Raw genomic sequence first — 23366 nt, 5'->3', positions numbered from 1 at the left:
AGGTGTTACTCCTACAAGCAGGCCAACAGGAAGAGAAGCAGTCAGCTCCATCGTTACAGGTTGATGGTTCTATGTCCCACTAGCCCAGCAGGCCTCTGGGTTAACCTGAGTCACATCTTAGTGGCTGTTTAACGTCATCATGATTTCTGGAAAGTTTTTTGCGAAAGTAATCTTTTGTTTTTCCTGCTCAAAATATTGTTTTCCCTCAAAATTGAAACAAAAATGATGAGCAATTATAAAGATGGAGTCAGAGACCTTCACAGGGAGAAGAAAAAAAAAAAAGTCTAAATATTCTAATGGAAATTTCTCCAGCTGCATATCTAAATTTCTGGACACTCCAGTGAGAACTGTTGAAGCCACAATCAAATAGAACAAACATCATTTTACCATAAACCAGGTTGGATCATTTTTTCCTTTGATGGAGTCAAAAGATTTGTCCATTAGTCAAGAAACACTTGCAGTTTTAAGGAAAACCTGAAACTAGCACATGCAGTTTTCCCAAGAAAACAATAAATATTGCACCCAACTTCAGGTACCTTTGTGCACGAGACTCCACTGCTGAAGGAAAAGCAGGCCAGTCAGTAAAAGCCAGTAAAAACCAGAAAATTCAATGAGTGTGCAAACTGTTTCAGAGCTCTTGTATGTTTTGAATCACATCAATCAAACTTTAAATTACCTGACAGCATATTAACACCAACTCAGCTTTGTCTGTCCTGTACCGTCATTTTTAACCATTAATTTTACTTTAAACCCTTTTCATCTAACTCCTTTTGTGCTCATCTTTTAGCTATTTGACTGAAAAACTTATTTACTAGTAAATATCTTCTAATATTAGATAGGACATTTGCTGTCACTGCTCCTAATTTGCAGTATAACTTACCCTTCAACATTAGATCTGCCCATAATCTTAAACACTTGAAATAACTCATTAAAACGCATGTTCATTTTTTGGCATTTACATAAGGCTTGACATTGTAGCCAACCTGTCCTGTCTGTTTAATTGATTGTGTTTCATTTCTATGTGTTTTTATCAGCTGTTTCAAGAATACTGTACATCATTTTTTTTGCTGCGGTTAATAGCTGTTTGTCAGGCGCTTTATAAATAAATTGCCGTTGACATTGACACCGAATTGTTCCATCTGACGACATCTAAATGTTTGATGTTCGTTGTGGAACATCAACAAAACAAACCAGTAAACAAGAAGAGCATCCTACACATGATTTAATCTGCAACACGGAATAAAAAAGACAACCTATTGGTGAGAATTAACTTCAGGATCTTGCAGCGCCGTCACCTTGCTTTAAGTTTCTATTCACTTTCTGGTTTCTGGTGTTTAGTTTGCCCCTTCATGTGACAGTAAAGTTTTGAACCCGCTGAGAACACAGATCCAAGCTGTGAGTTTGGAGAACGAATGTAATAAATCAAAGGTCTTCACTGCTGCCCAAAGACAAGTGTGTGAGCACCCAGAGGACGCTTTGAGGGGCGGATTGGCCCCTGCCGAGCCCCTGCCTCAGGACGGATGGATGGAGGGATTGTGTTGACAAGGGGGAAAGACAAAGAGGAGGAGTAAGGCGGAGAAGCAGCCACACATTCAGCAGGGAGGCTGAGCGCTGCAGCCAGAAACTCATCAAAGAGCTGGAAACACCTCCAGCAGCCCAGTAAAAGCAGGATGCTCACATATCTGTGTGTGTGTGTGTGTGTGTGATGGATGGATGATGTGTCGAGGGGGATGTTTGGTTCAAACATTGTTCATTAGTAAACTACATGACTGTCCTGCCTGATTGTTGAGGCAGAATATCAGATGGTGATGAGCGATTACTGATCCGACTGTCAGGAAAACTTCACCTTCCCTTCCTGCATGCTGGGATCACATCTGAGCCGCAGTCTGTGTCACACAGAAACATTTCACTGCACTCGGTGTAGGCAGCGACTTCATGTCTGTACCACGGTCACACGGTCCGGATGTTCAAAACGTCACTGGTCAGACTGGATGGAGAAAATATGGCAAGTCCTAAACGTATTTATTCAATACCCTTACCATAATAAGGTGTTCTTTTTCTCTACTAGTTTAACTTTCAGTCGCACAATTTTAACACGTTGACGTACAAGTTGACTCGATACAGAACTTAAATTTGCTACAAAATTCTGCAATTATAGTACTAGCAAGACTTTTAAATATTCTGAATAATTAGTCCAATTGATGACTTGGTCACACAAGTTGACATTATTGACTGTATTCATTATGTATTCACCTAAAAAGGACAATAAAATAACTCATTAGTCAACTAGATGCCCTTGTAGACTCACTATATGTTTTACCTCTTTTAACTGTACAATTTTTGTACCAAATTGGTGAAATATAAGTCAACTATAGCGAATCCTAGTATTCTTGAAACACTAGAGGAGAACAAAACCTGACATCAAGGATCTGAATTATATACACAAATGGCTTGCCGCCTTATAGACTCCTCTAAGCTAGACAATAAACTGAAGCCTCTTTATAAGCATCCAGAAAAACTGCTTTATTTATCAGAAATATATATCTGTGTCTGGACTTCAGTTAAAGTTGCTACGAGTTTTTAAAGAAAAAAAAGAAAAACATTATTAAGCAGCACGAGTTAGGTTTTAAAAAATCTGAAGGAAACTTTTGAAAAATCTCCTTCCAGGAAAAATTTATAATTCTCACTGGCCTCTTTAAATGGAGTGTCTACTTCTTCTGCAACGTTTCCATTTAGTTACTGTTTAATGCATTTTTATTTTAACATGTTTTAACTTGTCTGGAATTAGCAGAACTCTACGGCATTTAAAAACCTCAGACTTGTGTGATCACAGGAACTTTATTTGTGGAAGTCTTCATATCCCTTTATGATGATGAAGGAGTCTTACCACAAATGCTGATAATCTCCCAGGATCAGGTTGGACCGGGTTCAGGCCCCGCAGGCTTCAGGGAGGGTTTGGACTGAGCAACCAGCTCTGGGGTCAGACTGGCAGGAGGAGAGGGATGTTGGGAAGGTTCCACCTCCCACTCTGGTTTGGGAGGGCAGTGGAGTGTCATGTGGGAGGAGAGTGAGAATGTATTCATGTTTAGGTGTGAAGTTCGTAGATCCTCTCGGTCGGTCATCTGTTCTGCAGCCTTAAGACCACGGCAAGTGTGACACAGGCAACCTGATCACCTTATTGACATTCACGTGTGATTACATAGGTGTTTGGAAGATATAATAATGGAGAAAGACATGACCTACGATACAAAGATGGAGGAAATCTAATAGAAAACATTGTCATGTTTACACACACACAAAGCAAATATGTAGACACCTTAAGTGCCATTTTATGAGCTGTTTAACAGGAACCATGAGAAAGTTTTTTATTTTTGATGGCCAAATTTAAATTAAAATACAGGAACCATTAATGGAGACAATTTTTTTTAGAATAAATTTTTTTGATGATTCCCTGGTGAATACTCTGATTTGCCAAGAATGACAGATTCAGCCACAATAAGCTCAAACATTCTAGATTAAATTAGAAAAAGGAAGAAAAAAAAGGCTTTTTTATTTAAGGCACCAACTCGAGCTTAATTAGCCAACAGTGGTGAAGCTATCCTTTCTTAGTGCACTTATACTCCGTAACACAGGGGGGCGCCAATTCCCAATGAGAGGATATATGAAAAGCAATGACAAACTGTTGGAATGACGAGTCACGTCACAGGAACAGGCACTGATCCTGGGTATGATCTGCAGCCGTGGCAGACATTTTGAAATAATCACCAGTCTATGATGGAAGAACAAATGAGCAGAAAAGAAGTGAAAAACTTTTGTCAAAGTTTTTAATGATTCATCCAAATTTACAAGTATATTTTTACATTTATATTTTATGTTTTGTAACATCAGTTTTCCCGTCAGATTATTGGAAGGAGTCATTTTGAGTCCACTGTTCGGTCTAAATGCAGCTGTTTTGAGATGAACAAACAGTAGATCCTTCTCAGGTTACCTTTCAGTAAAAACATCTTACGTTTCGCCCTGATTCCTACGTTTCAGACCAAACTATGGAAAACAACAACTGGATCATGCATGCTGACTTTTAGGAATACTACAGTTTAGCTGAGTAGACATTAAATCTGAGCGTGTCTGTGAACCAGAATGTATCACGCAGAAAAGACAAGTATAATTGGGCAAATTCTTCTATTTTCCAGCCCATCCACATATGAGTAGTATCTGTATGTGTTGAATGGCTCGTTACTTTTAGAGGAGTTATTATACTCATACATGCACAAGTCAGATGTTTTAGACTCTAGAGCATCATTCCATGTTCATCTCTCTCTCTCTCTGGAGCCGGCTGGCGTTGGCGTTGCAGCGCTGGGTGATCTCTGCCTGGAGCCTCTTCTGAGTCTCTGTCAGAAACTCATCCTGGTGGTCAACAGGAAAACAACACAGTCGGTACTGGTTTAAATAGAGGCGCCGTGCTGATAGTTTTAGGAGTAAAGAGTCAGGTCAATAGGGAAGATGTTCTTTTGCTCTTTTAACATTCTGTCTGTCCAATTGAAAGTGTCTGTTTTTCACTAGAATTTATTAGACTTTTATTAAAACTATGTTGAAGATAAAGCTCAAAAGAAAATCCATTTCAGAGGATATTCTTATCTAAATGAGCAGCTGAACTATGATGAAGTGATTCTGTCAACTGAAACGATTTATTTCAATGAACGACGTTTTGTTAGAAATGCCTGATTTCAGTCTATAATATCAGGAAAGTGGTTTAAAATAATGAATCACTTTTATTAGCTCAAAGAAAGCTAAAAGCTTTCTTTTTAAAGACAAAAATTATGTGATTTCTCTGATATCAAATGTTACTGTATAATACATGTGTTGTGCTGGACATAAAATAGGATATAATTCTAATTTCTAATGTCTAGAAAACATTTTGGAACAAAACTTTTTTCCATTAGTACAATTAGACTTAAGAAATCTCTTCTTTATGTAAATCAGGAGATGTAAAAAAAATAAAAACATCAACTGGTTTGAATAATAAAATTCTTATCCTCAATGGAAAACTAGATGTTGAATATTTGTATTTACTTTAAATGTAAAAGGCTGATTTTTTTTCCCCAAAGTTATGCTAAAGATAAACATTTCTTTTCTATAAAGCAAAAAAGTCAGAATAAAAAAAAAGCTAAACTTTATGTTATATTGTCAGCAATATGTGGCTTAACTTCTGGGAATTTCTCCTGTGTAACTGTATGTAAATTCAGGCAGCATTTACCTTCTATGTTCTTCAGCTTTCAAGCCAACTTAAGTTAAATCAGAACATGACTGTTTGCTGGCATTCACTCATAAAGGCCTGCAACAATTGTATCTGTTCTTTTCACATTTGCACAGAAATGTTTGTATCTATTCAAATGAAAAGGATTCAAATAAAAAGCCATTGAAGAGAAGAACGCATGGAAAACTAATCAAGACGATGTGAAGAAATTATAAAAACCACCAAAAGATGAGGAGCAGAGCAGAAACGTTAAATTATAGATTTACTGATTTGAACAGGTTTTAATCTAAACTTAGCCTTTCAAAATAAGGGTTTTCTTACGTAAATCAACATCCTGGAGCAAAGCAGAGGTTTGACTCCTGCCTATCCCAAACTCCCCCCCCGCCCCCCCCTCCCGCCTCTCCTCCACCGTGGCGGTGGTCTGCAGCAGAGCAGTTAATAAAGAGATTGATTATCAGCCTGTCAGGAAGTGACAGTTGGACAGGGCGGCTCTGCGTGAATGACAGAGGGCACGCTCACCACGCAGCAGCCAACCTGACGCTCACACACACACGCACACACGCACACGCACACACACGCTCACAAGGCTCTGCCAGCATAGAGGGTAGGTGGAGGATGTGGAAGAAGGCGGAGGGTGGATGGGTGAGAGGCGGGCATGTGGAGAACAGAGACGCAACCTTCTGCCGGTAGAAGTCTGTGTTAATTTGTGTGTGTGTGTGCGTAGGTGGAGGCGTTGGAGGGGGTCAGAGTTCACAGTCACCTCCTTCTGCTTAGAGGGATGCCAAGCCCTGCAGCCAAACAGGTCAGAGGAGGTCCAGGAACACACACACACACACAGTCCTGGGCTCACACACAGAGACACACACTGAGGCTGGATCTTGGTCTGTTCCTGTGACTTTTCCTCTGAACAACAACAACACGACGAGTACTTAAGGGTCTATCAACGGAAAATCACGTATTTCTAAATTTAAATATCCTTTGTGGCATTAATTCAGTGAATGCACTCATTTATTGATCATCACACCTGACCCTAATCAGTCATTATGGTCCGTCAGTGTTTAGTCAGTGGGTTTCAGCTGCTCTGCTCACACCTTGTTCTGTTGTTTCTGATTGGTTGTCAGTGTGTTTCTAAACAGACCATCAGGTATAGGAAGGAAAAATCTAAATGGAGGCTCAGTAACTCGGTTACCTCACTTTGGGAAAAGCATTCCTATAGATTTACTACACCGTGTTTAGCTAATAAGCAGAAATAATCACCAGAGTGCTGCAAAAATGGTTAAACAGATAAATGGATGTGTATTTAAAGCTATTTGGATTTGCACAGAAATCAAGATTCTTGAAAATCCAGAGTCGTAGAGAATTGACATAAGTTTTGCAACCAGACACACTCTCTCCTGCTGTCAACAGTTTTTCTGTTGCTCTGGGTCAGCAGGTGGAACAATCGACACGTTAAGCACACAGAACCAGAATCTGAGCTGTTTACAGGCGGAGCAGAGGAGGAGACCTCAGATGGGTAGTTTCCCTCTGGCTCGGTGCCACAGACAGACTCTGTGTTTGTTCAGCTCCTCAGCTGATGAAGACAACAGCCTTCTGCTGGCCTGAATTAGAAAATCAATACAGACTAAACGCATTAATGTTGCCAAAGCAGAGGGTCAGGGTCCCACTGTGGCTCTCTCACTGGAAATTGAAAAACTGCTGCGATTCAAGCTAAATGCTTAAACTACAAATATAAATAACTTTTTTATTGCTTTTATTTTTTACATGTTAAGATTGTCTATGCACACAGATGCTGCAGTTTTTGTTTTGTATAAACCAGTTTTGCCAAACTTGGAGCATATTTTAATCTGTTGAGGTGATTAATTCTGTCTTCCTCCCTGAACAAATACATATTGTTTGCTTCATTCCATGATGGAGTTTTATTGTTATTATTATTTATTAATTCTTTCGACTGTGTTTCAGTTGAGTTCATGTTTTACAAATAAACACATCTGAATCATCTGGTTAGGCCCATCAACCACCGCACTCCTCAGATTGTAACACTGCTGAATTTCTCCATCAAGTTCCCCCGAAATATGGTTTTGTTTTTGTAAAATTTTATTCAAAACATTGAAAATTCAAACACCTTTCACTCAGCCTTCTTCCACAGCAGCAAACATCTGCAAAACAAGCTCATTTTCAGACTTTACAGACATTACTCTATTAATATCTTGTTATTTAAAGGACAAGTGGAATAAAAAGTAAGTACAGTTTATTTGGGAGGATTTAAAGACAAAGCTTCTCCTCTCTGGCAACATGACTAAAAGCAGCCTGGGCTGACAGTTTGGCCCAAACTGTCATGAACTGGCAAACACCAGCGAATCTACAACAGAACGTTGAAATGGCCTAGTCAAAGTTCAGCTCCCAACTTGGTTGAATTCTGTGATGGAGCTGTGCAGAAATAAATATTTTTAAACCTCAATGATATGAAAAAAAAAAAAAAAGTTGGCAGATGTTACAGTCTGATAAAATGTAGGTAATTAGGTTACTGCAGCTGAAAGTGGTTCAACAAGAAATCTCCTGCTGGGTTGATATTGTTCTGTGTAGATAGTTCTCATTTTATAAATAGCTCCCTCAGAAATCTTGATTTTGTTCTTTAAGAGGAACAGAAGAGTATTTTGAAGCAAACTGACAGTTCAGGTGACTGTTTCAAATCGAGAAAGGTTTCAGGAACTTTTAAGGTGGATTTGTGTGAGTTTGATGAAGAGACTAAACTTTTACGTTCCCCTCCCCTCTCTGCTCTTGTGGGAGGAAAAGCTCAGCTGCAGCTGCAGCTCCTCTCTGCTTACAGCCAAACAGCAGAAACGCAGAACCTGAGAGCCGAGAAGAAACCGATTCTTCTTCCTGTCTGTGAAAACTCGTCATCACATAGCGAACAAGAGCAGCCATGTTTCAAACATCCACAAATTCTTATGAGACTGATAGTCTCTCTGTATGTGTGTGTGTGTGTGTGTTAGAGAGAGCACGGTGATGATAAAAAAAGATGAGTTTAGAAATTCTCTGATAATTGGAGCCTTAAAAGCAGCTCATTTTTAACGATGTCACCACGACTGCTCGATGACAATTAATCTGTTTGCTGCTGCTTCCTGGCATCTGTGCCAATTACTTTATATGCTAATGTATGTAAATGACACCTCAGACGCCAGTCGAGCGCCATGCGTGCTGCGTATCCTCTGTATTTTTCTTTTATTTTTTTAAAATTGTTTTGTTGAGACTGATTATCAAAACATGTCCTTTAAATCTTGATGTGTGTTAACACTCGTTGATTCTGTGTTTTCTCTTCTTTTTCTGAGTTTTTAAATAAAACCTTGCAATTACAGGTAAGTGGACAGTTGGTGCAAACTGTCAGATTTTTTTAAATTTTTTTTGCAAAATAAAAGAAGTTTTAAAAAAATTGTTTTTAGGAGGTGCAAAAGAGCAATTAGTACCAAATAACAAAAAAAAAGTTTCACACTTTTAATAACCAGCGACTAAAAGGATATAATATATTTTTGGCTTACAATAAAACAAATTTTCAGTTTGAAATTTTACTCTGACTTAATTGGATAAAAAAAAAAAAACCAATGGCTGAGTTTATCCTGACAGTGTTTTGCACACAGCTGTCTGCAAATAAAACTCAATCAGCAGGCGTGAACAATTGCAGGTTTGTACGTTTGTCTGAATGATGTGTTTGGTGGTAAAGGAGAAGACTTTAAAACACAAAACAAGTAAAAGTATTTTTCAGATTTAACTGCAACTGGCACGTTTAAATGAACAAGTTTAACTGGATCAGATTTAAGATAGTATTCATAAATAATTGCATGCACACATAAGAAAACCTCGAGCAGCCAAGGAATTTCTATTAATGATTGTTACTAAATATTGGGGTGATGGCACAGAGGAATTAAAACCTTAAAGACTTAGAGTTCATCACCAAAGATAAATGTCAAATTAGTGGTAGAAATATGCAAAAAGATGGTTGTCAATTAGATAAGAGTTTAATGAAGAACCTGAAACAGCTGAAGTAGTTCGGACATTTGCAATGAAGCAAAGGGGAAAGTTTAACAGGAAGCAGCTAGGAAGAAAAAAAAGACAAAGAACACAAGAAATTGAAAGATTCATTTCTTTTTAACTTCATCATTAATTGTCAGCTAAGAAGTTTAACTTCCACCACACTGCCTTCACAACATTTCTCCAAATGTGATATTTTATTTCATCCTGCAAACTCATTAAACAGATGCAAAAGCTAAATCATTAAAAACAAGATAAAAAAAAACAGTTTAATTCCTAAAAAGTATCAAAGTGAAGCTTGGAAGGAGTTAAAACAAAAAAGTACTAAACAGTGATTCTGAAATGTATCTGTCTGCTATCATGTTATGGCAGAACCTGATAGAGAAATACTGAATCCACAGCATTTAAACTTGCTCTGAAAATAATCAGAGAGAAATTACAGCAGGAAGTCAAATTTCATAATAAAGTTATTTTTTGCTCTCAGTGACCACACATGCCTTGGTGTCGTATTATTCCATTCCTGCACGTAAACGTCTACAATGAGATTTCATTAGGGATTTGTCTCAAATTTGTGCCATTGTTCTTATGATTTATACCAAAACAAGTGGTTTGAAATATGTGATAATTTACCAAAAATTGTTTGCAAAACAAAAATGAATAAAAGCTAAAAAATAACTACAAAGTCAAAGTCACAGAACAATCATTCCTTGTTTCACATTATTGCACCAGACCAAAGTAATGAAAGTGAAACATTCATCAGTAGTTTCCTGCTTTCTTTTTGCAAAATTCACATTGCGATTTCGATGTCTAAGGTGCATTTTGGAAGTCAGTAATTGTTTTGATCGGGACTCTAAACATTCAGCGTTTTACTCTGGATTCACATCTGAATCCAAATCGTGTTTCAATCTTCCCTGATGTCTGAAACACGCTTCAGCAGAAGATTCAGCTGCTCTGCTGAAGCGCCGACTGAGTAAATGTTAATGCATGCGCTCTGAGCAAATTCATGCACCCCTTGCCTTTCCATAAGTGGCAGCAATTACCAGCATTTCTGCCGCTCGTCAGCTGCAGTTCCAGCCCTCGGACTGAAGATGCCACTGTTGGACACCGAATAGCCCGTCTCCGTCTGCGTGTACGCGTTTTCATGTTCGTCTGTGACACGCCGGGCTGTTTGCTTCTCTTTTAGTACTCAACATGTTTGAAGTTTCAACAATGCAGACAAAGAGACGTGCATTAATCCGGCTGAGTGATCGTCAGCGAAGAGAAAAACAGTGAGGAAAAGTCAAAGTGTCTAAATTATATAGTGGAATTTAATAGTTGAGTGTTAAAACTGGATTATTGTGTCACTCTCCATATGAAAGGTCTTTCTTTTCTTGACTTTGTTTAATTTTTATTTGCAGCATGAACCCCAGCGAACATGACGGACTGCAGAAAGATCTGAGCGTTGCTGCAGATTTGAGGCTTTGTTTTACAAATGAGGTGGAATAACAATGCGAACATATATGCTGCACTGTCCATATCAACAGCTAATGAGCAGCTGTGATTTCAAGTTTTATCTGGTTTAAAATAAATTATTATGACTCAGAATGACCCTGAAGCTTTCATAAAAACTTATATTTGATATAAGACCAGAAAAAAACCCTGAGCATCCAACACTGCAGGAATGCAGCTTGATTTACTTATATTTAGTTAATTGTCCTGTTTTTGTGTTGCGATTTGAATTCATAGCTTTAGATCTGTAAATGCTCAGAGAAAGAAAGAAAGGCTGTTTAATTTTCCTGCAGCAGCAGCTCAGCCTCCTCCTCCTCCTCCTCATGATGAAGAGGAAAAACAAACTCATAAATTGGAACGGGAGCTGGAAACTTTGGTTAAATTTGTTAAGGAATTCAAGTTCCTGCTCCCAGGAGTGAAGGGAAATATACAGCGTGATTGTACTGTGCAAGTATTTGAAGTGATTTTATTTGTAAAGGAATGCACCTCGGGCTCATCTAAACTTGTTAAGACAGATAAACAATTATTTGACAAAGAAATGATCGAAAGTGTTGAAGAAGACGGATTCGAAAATGACAGAAATTAAATACATTTTGAGTTTGAAAAACAGTGCAGAAGTTTTCTTTGCAGAACAAACAAACATTTGATTTTCATTAATGAACCACTTTTGACTTTTAAGATCTTACATCAGGCAATAGAACACATTTAAAACATGTATCTGTTATAAATGTAAACGAAGGAGCTCAATCTGCATTTCAGTACAAACATTAAAGTGGAGAGACAGAAAATGGTTTATTTTTTTCATAATTATAAATCCTGACCATGAAGTTGAATTTTTTTGATTTTCTGCTTTATTTTTATTAAACAGGTAGAATAGATTACTAAAAGTTTCTCTTCTTCGGACCTCAACAACTGGAGTTGAATGCCACAGCGTTAAGTGATATCTCACTTCAAACAATGCTATGTCCACAAACTGATTAGAAGACGTTGGTTTATAGATTTAACTATATATTGCAATCATGTGCTTTAATCTACTGACTGAAAGAGTGTACAGCATATTTTGGCAGCGTAGTCAAAGTCCTGGATGATCCGTTCACACTGATCGACTGAGTCCAGATCCGACTAAAGAGAAAAATGTAAACACGTCTGACTGCAACTCAACTTGGGTTGATTCGAGTCACTGTCTCTCTCACGTCTGCAGCCTTTATTCCTCACCACATCTCACAGTAAACAGACCTTTATGTTGACTCACCCTGCCGACTGACCGCAACCAGTACAGACTGATGCAGAGAAGAAGTCGTGTACTGAAGATGGCCGGATGAAATTGGGATTAGAATAATAAATCTGCATTTGATGCGGGGATGTTTGTTTGGTCCAATCACAATGAAAATCTAAAGATGGGTGAATGAAGTGGCATTTTCCATTTGTATCGGTGGAAAGGAAGTATTTTTTGGAATTATATTGTTTCTATCCATAAAACAAAAAGCCATTTCTATATTTTTAACCTCTCTGTAGTCACATTTCTGTAGTTAAACCCAAACAGAAACACCCTGACTCCACCTGCCCCCATCCCCTCTGTGCTCTCAGCGTTTATCAGCGGTAACTTTCTAATCCCTGTTTTTAGCAGCAGCGTGGAAAAGCCAACACTCCTCCATGAGATTACAGACGGCCCTGGGCTGCTGATTATCTGAGGAGACCACTGCAGAGACCCCCGGCCAATAGCACTTTTAACTCTGTTTAATTGATCTTCACACTTTTACAAGTGCAACACCACCACAACGCCCCACCACCCCACTGAAAAAAAAGAAATAAATAAAAAAATCTGCGTGTTTTGACTGCTGGATGTTGTTGATGCAGATAGTTCTTCAGTCTCTTTGACTCTAAAAACGGGCATCATGCTTTTTATCTCCAAAAACGTTAATTTTACAACAACTACAGTCTGGGAGTGATCTGTTTGGTAAAGATGAGCTAAAACTACTCACTCATATCAATAAGCTATTATTCTTAAGCTATTAGATTAGAAAACCTGCACAACTTAAATGTATGATGCTGTAGCTACGTCAACATAGAAATTAGGAAATAATTAGAGGTAAATGAAAAGATTTCCCCGCTCGAATGCCGACAAACATGAGGGAAAAATGCTATTTCAAAACTCACTTGAAAACAGTCAGTGCCTATCAGTCTTTTCTTCAAGTGTGAAAATATGACATAACAAACCAGACAACAAATTTATAACAAAGTCTTTACACTTTTAAAATCATAAACAAGAGCCCTCAGAGAAAACCTTTCTATAGAGCAGAATATCAATGTTATTATAAAAGAATTGCGGATGTTTACACATTTATATGATAGAATTGCCATTTAGATGGTCTGACTTGGGTCAAACTATTTCAGTATCTTTACAGAAGCTTCTCACAATAGTTTACTGAAGTTTTGGGACATTCCTCCAGACACAACTGGTGTAGTGGAAATATTTATTGACCACTTTGCTCACAGAGCTTGGTCCACCAAATCTATTAGAATGAGATCAGAGAAGCGAGACAGGAAAGCTCAAAACAAGCTTTTTTCCCCCTTTTGGCTACTTTCTAACTGAATTGGTGGGATGTTTGGTGTTACTGTTCATTTGGAAAACTTATCTGTGCCCAAATCTTGATTTCCTGGCTAATGTCTTGACATGTTGCTTGAATATTTCCACAGGATATGTCCCCAAACATGAAGGTCTTACAAACTATAAGCTGGCTTTTCATGATATTGTCATGACACATTTTGAGTCATAACCTCTTCCTTGCTGAGTGACCTCTCAGTCTCCGTTGGTACAGAACTAGATTCACTCTGGATAAAAACACTCTTTTACCAGCTTCAGCCAGAATTGTCTTCAAGGTCTTTTGTTCTCGTCTTGGGGATTAATCACAGATCGTATGTCAAAACACACTCCTCTCTGGGACGCAGAGGAGGATTTCATGAATTAACAAATCAGTGGAAATCTCATGAAGCCATGACAATGTCATCTGACTTCCCAAATTGTTTAGTTGCATAGTAATCTTATTATATGTAAACTTGTGAATTCGAAGAAGGCCACAAACATGGAAAGTCAAATTCTGTCAACTTGTCAAAAGAATGGCTGTGGGAAAAGAAGGACCTTCTCCAATCCTGACCTGATTCCAATACAGGACAATGGAGTAAGATGTGTTTACAGGAACAATAAGAAAAAAATTATATTTGAAACACTGCATACTTTATACCATAAGGTTTTGAGTTAGTGGAAGGAATAAGGACAGTACAACCTGGGAAAATCATAATTTTTACCACAGTTCATGGAATGAGGTTCAGTCAAAAAAAAAAGAATTATAGTGGATAAGAGGAGAAAAACGGCAACAGAAGTGACATAATTGTTCTTATCTTTTTTTTGATCATATATCAAGTTTTTCCTCATATTTTTATGTAACATTTTATCCGATACGAATTGATCAGCTGAGTCGTTCTGTGGTCTTTCTGTGAAGACATAAATCATTGGCCCTATTGAGGTGAACCAGGGGACAGCTGCAATGAAGCTGAAACTACAGAGCTTGACTCTGACTGGCTTCCTGTCGGCACTTTAATAAGATGTCTAACTACAGTTCGCTTCACGGGGAATGCCAGGACACCAGCGTCTGGTGCCAATTTTGCCCAGAACCACAAGAAGCACGGAGGAGTGTTTGGGATGAATCCCCTTGACCTCTCCAACAGAGTGAAGGGGATCTGGCATCTGCTTTAATAAGGCTGCCCACTCCCCAAGCTGTGGATCGGGCACCGGCGCCGGAGGGGAGGTGGCAGAGGTAACAGCTGGCTGCGGCCAAGGCGTCATGGCCGTGGCATGACCACAGATTTATTGGCTGTGTCCAGGACTCCAGCTGATCCTGTCCCAAGGTTCCTGTCACGCTGATGTCTTCATCACTAAGCTGAGCAGACAGATCCAGCCTGCCAGCCAGTGAAAGTGACAACAAATCCAATTACCTCCTCTCCATGGTGCCCGGTCCAGGCTGTGGTTTGGGGTGGGGGGGGGAGGGTGGCTGAGATGTTGTGAGACAGCGTGGCCAGTTGTCCTGCGTGGTGGAGGAGGTTTCAGAAATTTCTCACTTGGTCTACTGCAGCAGAAATATTCACTCAGAGGCTGAGAAGGAAAAGTCAGGCAGGATGACACCAGCAACAAAAACCTGGTCAGCAACACCAGCAGTGACCATCTGCTGATTAACACCAACATATGGCTTAAGCTTTGTTTAACATCTCCACGGCAGGAACACGAGCATATTCTCTGAACCTTTGATAAATGAGAAGCTCTGCAGCTAAACTCATCCAATCCAAGTTCATTTTAGTTTTATTCTTCAAAAATAGGTTGAGAAAATTACTGAACCTTAGTAGGGCTGGAAGAATTTTGACTCTGGATAGAAGCTGCAGTTCGTTCAGGTCCAGGTGAACATCTGAGCCAATCTTCCCATTACTGCTCCCACATCAGTTCAAGGTCGCCTCATTTTTCATGTTGGCTGTGCAAATCAGTGACAATATGATCGATCTAATTTAGAATCACTCTAAATTAGAAGCTATATAGCAATCCATATGTAATGTAAAAAAAAAAAATAATAAAATAAATAATAATCCAGCACCTATCTGAAAAATCATGACATGCAGAGATTTGAGCATGTACTTGGGTCTGGAACAGAACTGTTTTCAAGTTCATGGCTCTTCTGTGGGAAGAGTAGCTGTGTTGCAGCTGGACAGATGCAGGTAAGCTTTCAGCTTCCTCCCCTGCCACTTGGTGAATGGATGTGGGCACGACTGTGCATTAGACTGGGTGACTATGGCTGCCACCCAGTCTGGACTAGAAAAGCCTAATCACCAAATTCTGAACTAATGTTCCAGGTTTTCAATATCAAAATCACAGCAAAAATAACGTTTTTGTTTAATAAAATAAGCATTGAGCTTCTGTACAGCAGGCAGGGAAAAACCAGAAACTCAGATAGTTAATAGACCAGGTGTGTGTTCTCCTTCTGCATGTGTGGGTTTTCTCTGGGTACTCTTCTTTACCTCCCACAGTCCAGAAAATATGTTAGATTAACTGGAAAGTGCAAATTTCTCTAGTTGTGATTGTGGTTGTTTCATATCTCTGTATTGGATTGTCGATATGTTCCTCAGTTCCTACCTGCTTACAGGTGGAGGGACCACTGCCACCAAACAAGTCCTCACCTCTTTATCATAGTTTGATATAGATGTTGTTGCACATTTTCATATTTTATGTCTTTATTTCAGTCTGTTGCATGTTTCTTTTCTGTTTAAGTCAAAACAAGAAAAACAAACTTTTGAATGCTTAATTATGAACTAAAAGGATTAAATTCTTTTATTTCTTTTGTGCATAAATGTTTCTTTTAATATATTCTCTACTTCTCTGAATGAAGCTGTACAAGCTGCTTTTATTAACTCTGTAAACAAAATTCCAGGACAGAACATGTTAAACTCTTAGCTGCTCGATGTTGAACTTTATTCACCTCTATCGACCTCCATTCAGGAGGAGTATGACGGAAGATAAAGTAAAAGGTTTGAAACTCGGGTTCTTCCTGAACCCTAAACTGCAGCAGCCTTTGCTTATCTTCCTCAGCTTCACTTTCAGTCGCCGACTCCGGTGGCCAACCGGAGAAGATCACTCAGCACTCGGTCTCCTGACATCTCTCCATACAGCGACGGGATGATCGATTCAGGAGAGCACAGAGAGCTCGGGATATTTGGATTGCATGCTCAGAGAGCTGCAGGGGCTCTCACTTTTTGAAGGTGGTTGAAGTCTTGCCAAAATATTTCATATTCATAGTTAAATATTCAGCACACATAGTGGACAGGGGCAATTTCTGCAGTCAGCCCGCCATTCACAAGTGAAAGGGATGTGGCTTGTGGATGAAGGGAGGGAGAGAGATAGACATGCATGGGACTTCATGGTAGTCAGATGAGAGGCTGCCAGCTGCTGATGGGTGACTGTTTGAGCGTGGCGCCTCAGGACATGCCCGCTGAAAGCCGATGCGATCCGATACCCCCACTTGTGCTCAGCTTATATACATACGCCCCCTCTTATGCAGAGGAGACCCATATCAATTGCAGAACTTTCAGTGTTTTGGTCATTATGCCAAGTTGTTTGAGCGAGCGTGTTGCATGTCTTAGTGGGAAATGTGTACTTACTGGGCTATGACCACTGAGAAAATTCGCCTCTGCATAAAACTACTGTGTGGCTCTGCAAAAGTGTCGATGTGACAAGTGTTAGAGAGAAGTTGCTGAGTGAAACAAAACAAAACAAAACAAAAAAAAACTTCATCAATCAAATCAAAGTAAGTTTTTAAAAAGAACACATTAGGAAATTAACTGAATATGTGCACAGAAAGCTGTTTATAAAAAACTGAGATCAGGGTCACACAAGAAGTATTCTACTGAATATGATATTGGAATATTCAATAATATTTCAATATGACTTTGTTAACAATTTACGTAGGATATTTAGTCTCAAAGCTGAGACCATAATCAGACCAAGCAGTTTAGTTTAGCCGTTGGAACGTAAATATCTCATCAATCTAGAAATCATCTCCCACCTAAGGTTAAGTCCCAGATGTGACAGATCCAGGAGGAAAATCCAGTCATTCATTTCTCCATTAGCTGCATTTCAATTACAAATGTGTGCAAAACTTTGTCAACATTACGCTAATGTCGAAAAAACACAATTTTGCATTTGTGGTGTTTCCACTAAGTAAGAAACGCAATTAAAATTACACATGAATATATTTGTACCGTACCATCATCTTCATACCACTTCCTGTTGTCATCATCTTTTCCACCAGTAGTACCATGCGGTTGTTGATCACATGACTTGTGTGATACAAAAAAAAAAAAAACTTGTTTCCATTGCAGTTTTGTGACATACACTACTTTCGATACACCCGGAAATCTACCTCATCCTTGCGAAAAAAGTTTTTTTTGCAGACATCAGTTCCTGTTTGAATGGAAATGTAGATGTTACATTTTGGATGTTTTCTCAGGATGGAACATGTCACCCTTTTCTGGGCCGGAGCACGGAGCAGCTCCACTTACCCCAGGACTCGAACCAAGCCCTGATCCAAACCCATCCCTCTCTTCTCTTGACTGCACATTGAAGTGATTATACCCCCAACTCTGTACCCCAACCTAGCACACACGCACACACTGAGACACGCTCACGCTCAGAGGGGCTAATTAAAGCTTTAATATGCAAATGAGAGCCGCAGTAAATTACACAGCTGGCAAATATGCCTGTTTTTGCCTGAAAATACATCAGGAGCGCAGCGACGAGTGTGTTGCTGCAGTTGTTGTTGTGTTTGCAAAGAAACAGGGGATCACCAACCCCCCACCCACCCACCCAGCTACCCTTCAGCTATTCCACCCCCAAACCCCCGTCGCCTGCTGGAGAGACTCATCTAGCTTTGTCCCTTTCAGAGGCATCAAACGGAAAAGTCAACTCTGATTCCAGATGTTGGATAACATCAGAATACAATGCTGCACTGATATCCCCTCAGATATGCAGCCACAAAAAAATAATTTCATGGTTAAGTTTTCATATTTGTCCTCACTTGTATTGTCCAGTTATGTCCACATGTATAAATCGGGTGCGTTTAACAGGTAGCGTGTTAGAAAGCCTAGGAGCTTCCTAAATGGACAGAGGCCAATGTCAAAGCTTCAAATTGTGAAATCTAGATTCTTTTAAGTTATGTTTATTATGTATAGCATTTTATAACAACTCAAGATAACATATGAGCAATGGTTTAGTCACTCTGATTGGCTGCTGTAGGAGATTCAATAATTCCTCAAACATGCATAAAATACTGTAGGTAAAGCGACACTCCAAGTATGTTTTTGATGAGGGAATGACTATATAACATAAAATACAAGTAAAAAAATATTTTACACAATACACTCCCCTTAGAAGTGACTGTTAATTCATCTGGTAAGATAAGAAGTGGCTCCATCAAGGTGACTGAGTCCTGTGAGCCTTGTTGTGTACTGCAGTTTCAGTGCAGATCTGGGAACAGTTTGATTTCAGATCCATCCATCTGCTTGGAGCCCACTTTGTTGCCACCCTCCGAGGCTTTGCCGTGAGACTTGTTCTGCGTGGTTGCTGCTGACTCCCCTGAGCGGCAATGTCATCATGATACAAGCTGCATGCATGGTCGGGCTGTCCCGTCACCCAGCCGCCCTACTGGGACAGGACAAGAACCCGGAAACATACCCAGAGACCCTTCTGTTTCACGCCACACCTACAATATGAATCCATGCTTCCTTGTTTGATAAACTTTGTATTTTCCTCAAAGTTCAACAAAAACACAACCCTACCCTCAGACGTCATGCAAAGCAAGACAGAAGCTTACACAGAGCAGTCAACAAAGTTAAAAAATGGACATGACCGATCAAAGTGGACTAGAGCAGAGCAAGTAAAGAGCAAATATCACAAGTTTCTAAAGGTAACTTTGCTTTGGTTGAAAACCAAAGAGAAACAACCATGTGAGTTTGTAAAGACAACCCAAGCCCCCGATGTTTGCAAGACAAAAAGCAGAACCGGTCAATGCCAAGAAAACGAAAAGGAACAAGAAGTTACAATGGCCCAGTACAAATCTCAATCTGATTAAAATATTTTGTGGAACCTTAGGAGAGCTGTGAATAAACAACTCTCCATGAGTGTAACGCTACGTTCAACTACTGAGTAAAAGTGGCCACATAATCCTGGAAAAAGGGGCTGGGCTTGTTGTTAATGATTGAAGTTTGTTTTAAAAGTCTATAAGGAAAATGTGATTTTATTTTTGACCGTAAAGTTTTAGACTAAAATGGCATAATTCAGCTTAAGAAAAAAACAATTTATTAAACTAGATCACCATTTTTTCAGTACACCAAGACCAACGAGTTACTGAATATCCTCACACACAATTCACTGCAAAATTGATCCCACAGACAAGACTACGCACCTCTCTGACATGCAACATTCAAAAGAGGACACTCTCCTGCCTTATCTCCTAACTCTTAAGCTAACAGGACATTCATGTTGGACAAATCCAAAGCCAAATATTCAGGCATCAAACAGGCACCAAGGCCCCGTTGTCCAATGTGTGATTAAGAGCGTGTCGGGCAGAGGAACTTCACTTCATTAGCTGGCTCCCCTGATAAGGATGTATACACAGCTCCCTCTTGCAGTGGCTACAGAGAGAGGATGCCCCTCAGAAAAGGCTGCTTTCCACCAGGGCCAGGGAGCATGAATATTTTAAAAGGGTAAATAATTAATAATTAACAGCAAACAGGGCACTGATCAAATGGAGCAGTGTGGCAACAGACATGAAAACTCCGACTCTTGTAAACAAAGACGAGAGGACCCAGATTTCCTCTCCTTCTCCTTCTCCTACCTTCTTCTTCTCTCGCTCCCTAAATATGTGCATCCCCAGCTGCCTCCCCCCCCGCTTTTCCACCTCCCAATGAAACCACACACACACGGCGGAACACACACAACGCACAACAGCAAGTGCCATAACCCCCTCCAACACTTATTTTCCCCGAATTTCCACGTATTCCTCTGCGGCCGGGCGAATGTGAATGAGCGGGAACACTTGATCTGGCCACCCGCTGCTTTCTGATGGAAAGATTTGGTTTGTAATACGATCGTCACTCCTCCCACCTGGATAGGCCACGGCAAGACAAATCCCATCTGTGTGGCTCCAGAACCTGCCACGGCTTAAAAAATTCCCTTATTACAACTCCCTTAAAATGCCCGGCCACACAAGCTCCCAACAACGGCGGGAATGCTAATCATATCTCTCGGCAGCTTTAGGGGAGGAAAGGAACTGAGGAATAAGATGAAGAAATCCCAGCTTTAATGACACACATTCACAGAAACATCCTCCAGAATCTGGCACATCTTTTCGCCTGATTTTAGCCAGAGGAGGCGTTTCATAAAAATCAGACTTAATCGTGTAAACAACACGCAGACAAACAGTAAACCTCTGCAAACAAAAATAAAACTACTCTGGAAGCTGTGCACGGATTGCCTTCAGAGTTAATTTTAAAGTAAGCATCCCCTTCCTTCGAGATTTTAATTAATGCTTTAATATGCAAATAAGTCAGCAGAGATAAAATCATGACAAACAGATGGCAAGTGTGGGTAATTATTTAGTGAATCCAGCAGGGGCATGTATTAAAGTTATGGCATCGTTTTCCTCAGGCCTCTGCAGCCATGGAAAGGTGGAGACAAAAAAAAAAAAAAAAAACGCATAACATCACAAACTTCGACTCTACAAGAGACAAATCTGAAAACAACACAAACCTGAGTAGAAATTCATAAAAATTCACCCGAAACTACCGGAGAGCGGAAATATAGAGACGTAGTCACAACATTCCCCAATCCAAAATGACTGGCTTTTTATGCTTTCATTGCATCATCATTATAAATTCACAATATAGCATGAAAAAAACAATATAGCATGTGTGCGGTGGGGGCCCTTTTTGAGTGTCGACTGTTATTTTGAAGACGTTTGTCGAGGCCGCCATACGTGGGTTGCGCAGTAGCCCTGCACCACCACAGCATCCCAGCATTCCAGTTCTGCCGTCTTGCAAATGATGAGGCCTGGTGGATCTCATCAGGAAAAGACCTGAGACTCTGAAGTTCTTTAAACCTTAAAGCAAGGAACCCAGTCTAAGGAGTAGTAACTCTACGTCTGAGGCCAGGTCTCTAGATCAGAAGAGAACGGATTTGACTGCCATTTTTAGGTTGGGAATAAGTTACTATTGTAACTGAAGGAGTTCCAGTATTTTGTAGTCATATTTACATGAAGGACTACAAGAAAGTAGGGTGAATTTCTTATTCCCTCCATTTGATCTCTGGTAAATGGTAAAACATAGATTAACAAGCACTCCAACTGAGTTTAGTATTGGAAAGCTAACATTAATTTAGATTCTGTGAACTATGGCTAACTGGACTGCTAACATCTACGATTTCTCCACTGGAATAAATCGACAAACATTTCCAAGAGCCCTAGAGTCAGCCAACTGCAGCAGGAAATCCTGAGCCAGACCACATTAGTGCCACCTACCAGCTCTTGTGGAGGTATGGGATCCACACCCAGATGAGACAGAGAGCAATTGATCCTCAGCGCCAGGCTGAGGGCCATCAAGCCTCCGAGCTTCACTCGGTTCTGATGGAGGTCCAGCCTCCGAATAAGACGACTCTCAGCAAGGAACTCGGCCAATGCCACTGCACCTTTACATGGAGAGACAGATGAGGCATCTTCAAAAATTAGTGCCACAAATGTATTCCTCAAGATGTTTTCAGCAGCAGCCGTACAGAAAATCTCAGAAGAATGATGTAATTATCTACAAGAGTGTAGATGTTTAGAAATGATTGTGTGCCGTACCTTCACAGGTGATGTTGGTTTGGGAAAGGCCGAGATGCAACAGCGAACTGTTCACCATGAGTGGCTCCCTGATCACCTGGATGCCCTCGTTCCCCAGGTGATTGTCCCCTAAATCCAGGACCTCCAGGATCTTCAGGCCTGGCTGCAGAAACACGGTTCATTAACTTTAAATCGCTATCTGTGTCAGTGTTAAGAGTATGTCAGCTTGGCGAGACGGAAAAGTTTGGACTTTCGTCATTCAGCTGTGAATATTATTCCAGTTAAAAATGTTTCCTCTCATGTTAAACACTCAGAACTTCTGTTTTCTCTCTCCAGAGTCGCATTAGCATTGAAGGTTGATTAGCTGGTGCATGAAGCTGGGGGTGTTTGCTGCACGAGGGGCCCACGTTGCCTGAAGAGGAACGCGACGCCCACTCCTGGCTGCGTCCTGTCGCCTCGCCACCCTCCTCTGGTCACTGCTCTGAAAAGAGACGGAGCACGGGGGTGGAAACACGCAGGCAGGCGACTGACAGACCTGGAGAGCGTCTTCTTTTGGAGTTAATTTGCACCGCCGTGACAACAAACACGCTCCAGACCCTCCCCTCCCTCCCCTTTCTCAGTCCCTTTTCCTCACCAAGTTGAGGCACACAGAAGAGCCTCCACATCTGACGCATGGCAGGAGCAGGGAGAGCATCCCGGATGGATATGCACGAGGGATAATAGCAGACAATTAAAGAGGCGACTGCGTGGTTGAAAGCTGTCAAACGTGAACCCCACAGGGTTTGGAGTGAGAAGTTTAAGGGGAGGCGGGGAGTGTGAAAGAACCAAAAACACAGTATGTTTTCACACATGACATGCTGACTTTAAACTGGAAAACAACAAGAGCTCTGTGTAACACAACCACCCCCAAATACCATCAGAACAAAGGAAACCTGGACATCGTTATCAAGACTTAAAACACAACTAATCTCCTGGAAAAAGTTCAAGCAGATGGGTTAAATGCCACCCTCCCCCATCCTCCATCATAATACACATGAGCAGCTAAAGGTCTAATTATGGTCATTATGGCATACTCCTAGAAGTGGCAGGTCACATCCATTATTTCATCAAACTGCTCTGCTTTTGGTAACACTGCAGATCATATGGCTCAGTCATAATTTCCACCCATCTGAGTTCCACAATAGTAT

General features: G+C 40.3%; 1 protein-coding gene across 4 annotated transcripts in view; it reads right to left on the bottom strand.

The window, feature by feature from the left end:
- Window positions 1-3807: 3807 nt before the first annotated feature.
- The window catches only part of LOC103458972 (protein phosphatase 1 regulatory subunit 37), a 40485-nt gene continuing 20926 nt past the window's right edge, over window positions 3808-23366 (bottom strand). For all 4 annotated transcript variants that reach the window (XM_008400134.3, XM_081603210.1, XM_008400131.3 and 1 more), the window contains 3 exons: window positions 22201-22342; window positions 21880-22046; window positions 3808-4404 (listed from right to left, as the gene is read on the bottom strand). In XM_008400134.3, coding sequence (XP_008398356.2) covers window positions 4297-4404; window positions 21880-22046; window positions 22201-22342 — 417 coding nt within the window. In that variant the 3' untranslated portion in view covers window positions 3808-4296. The remainder of the gene's footprint in view (window positions 4405-21879; window positions 22047-22200; window positions 22343-23366) is intronic.

This window comes from Poecilia reticulata, chromosome 22, assembly GCF_904066995.2.
Source record: "Poecilia reticulata chromosome 22, P_reticulata-male-v2, whole genome shotgun sequence".
Classification (NCBI taxonomy): Eukaryota; Metazoa; Chordata; class Actinopteri; order Cyprinodontiformes; family Poeciliidae; genus Poecilia; species Poecilia reticulata.
Note: the sequence above shows the minus strand (reverse complement) of the source record. Positions and strands in the feature narration are given on the sequence as shown.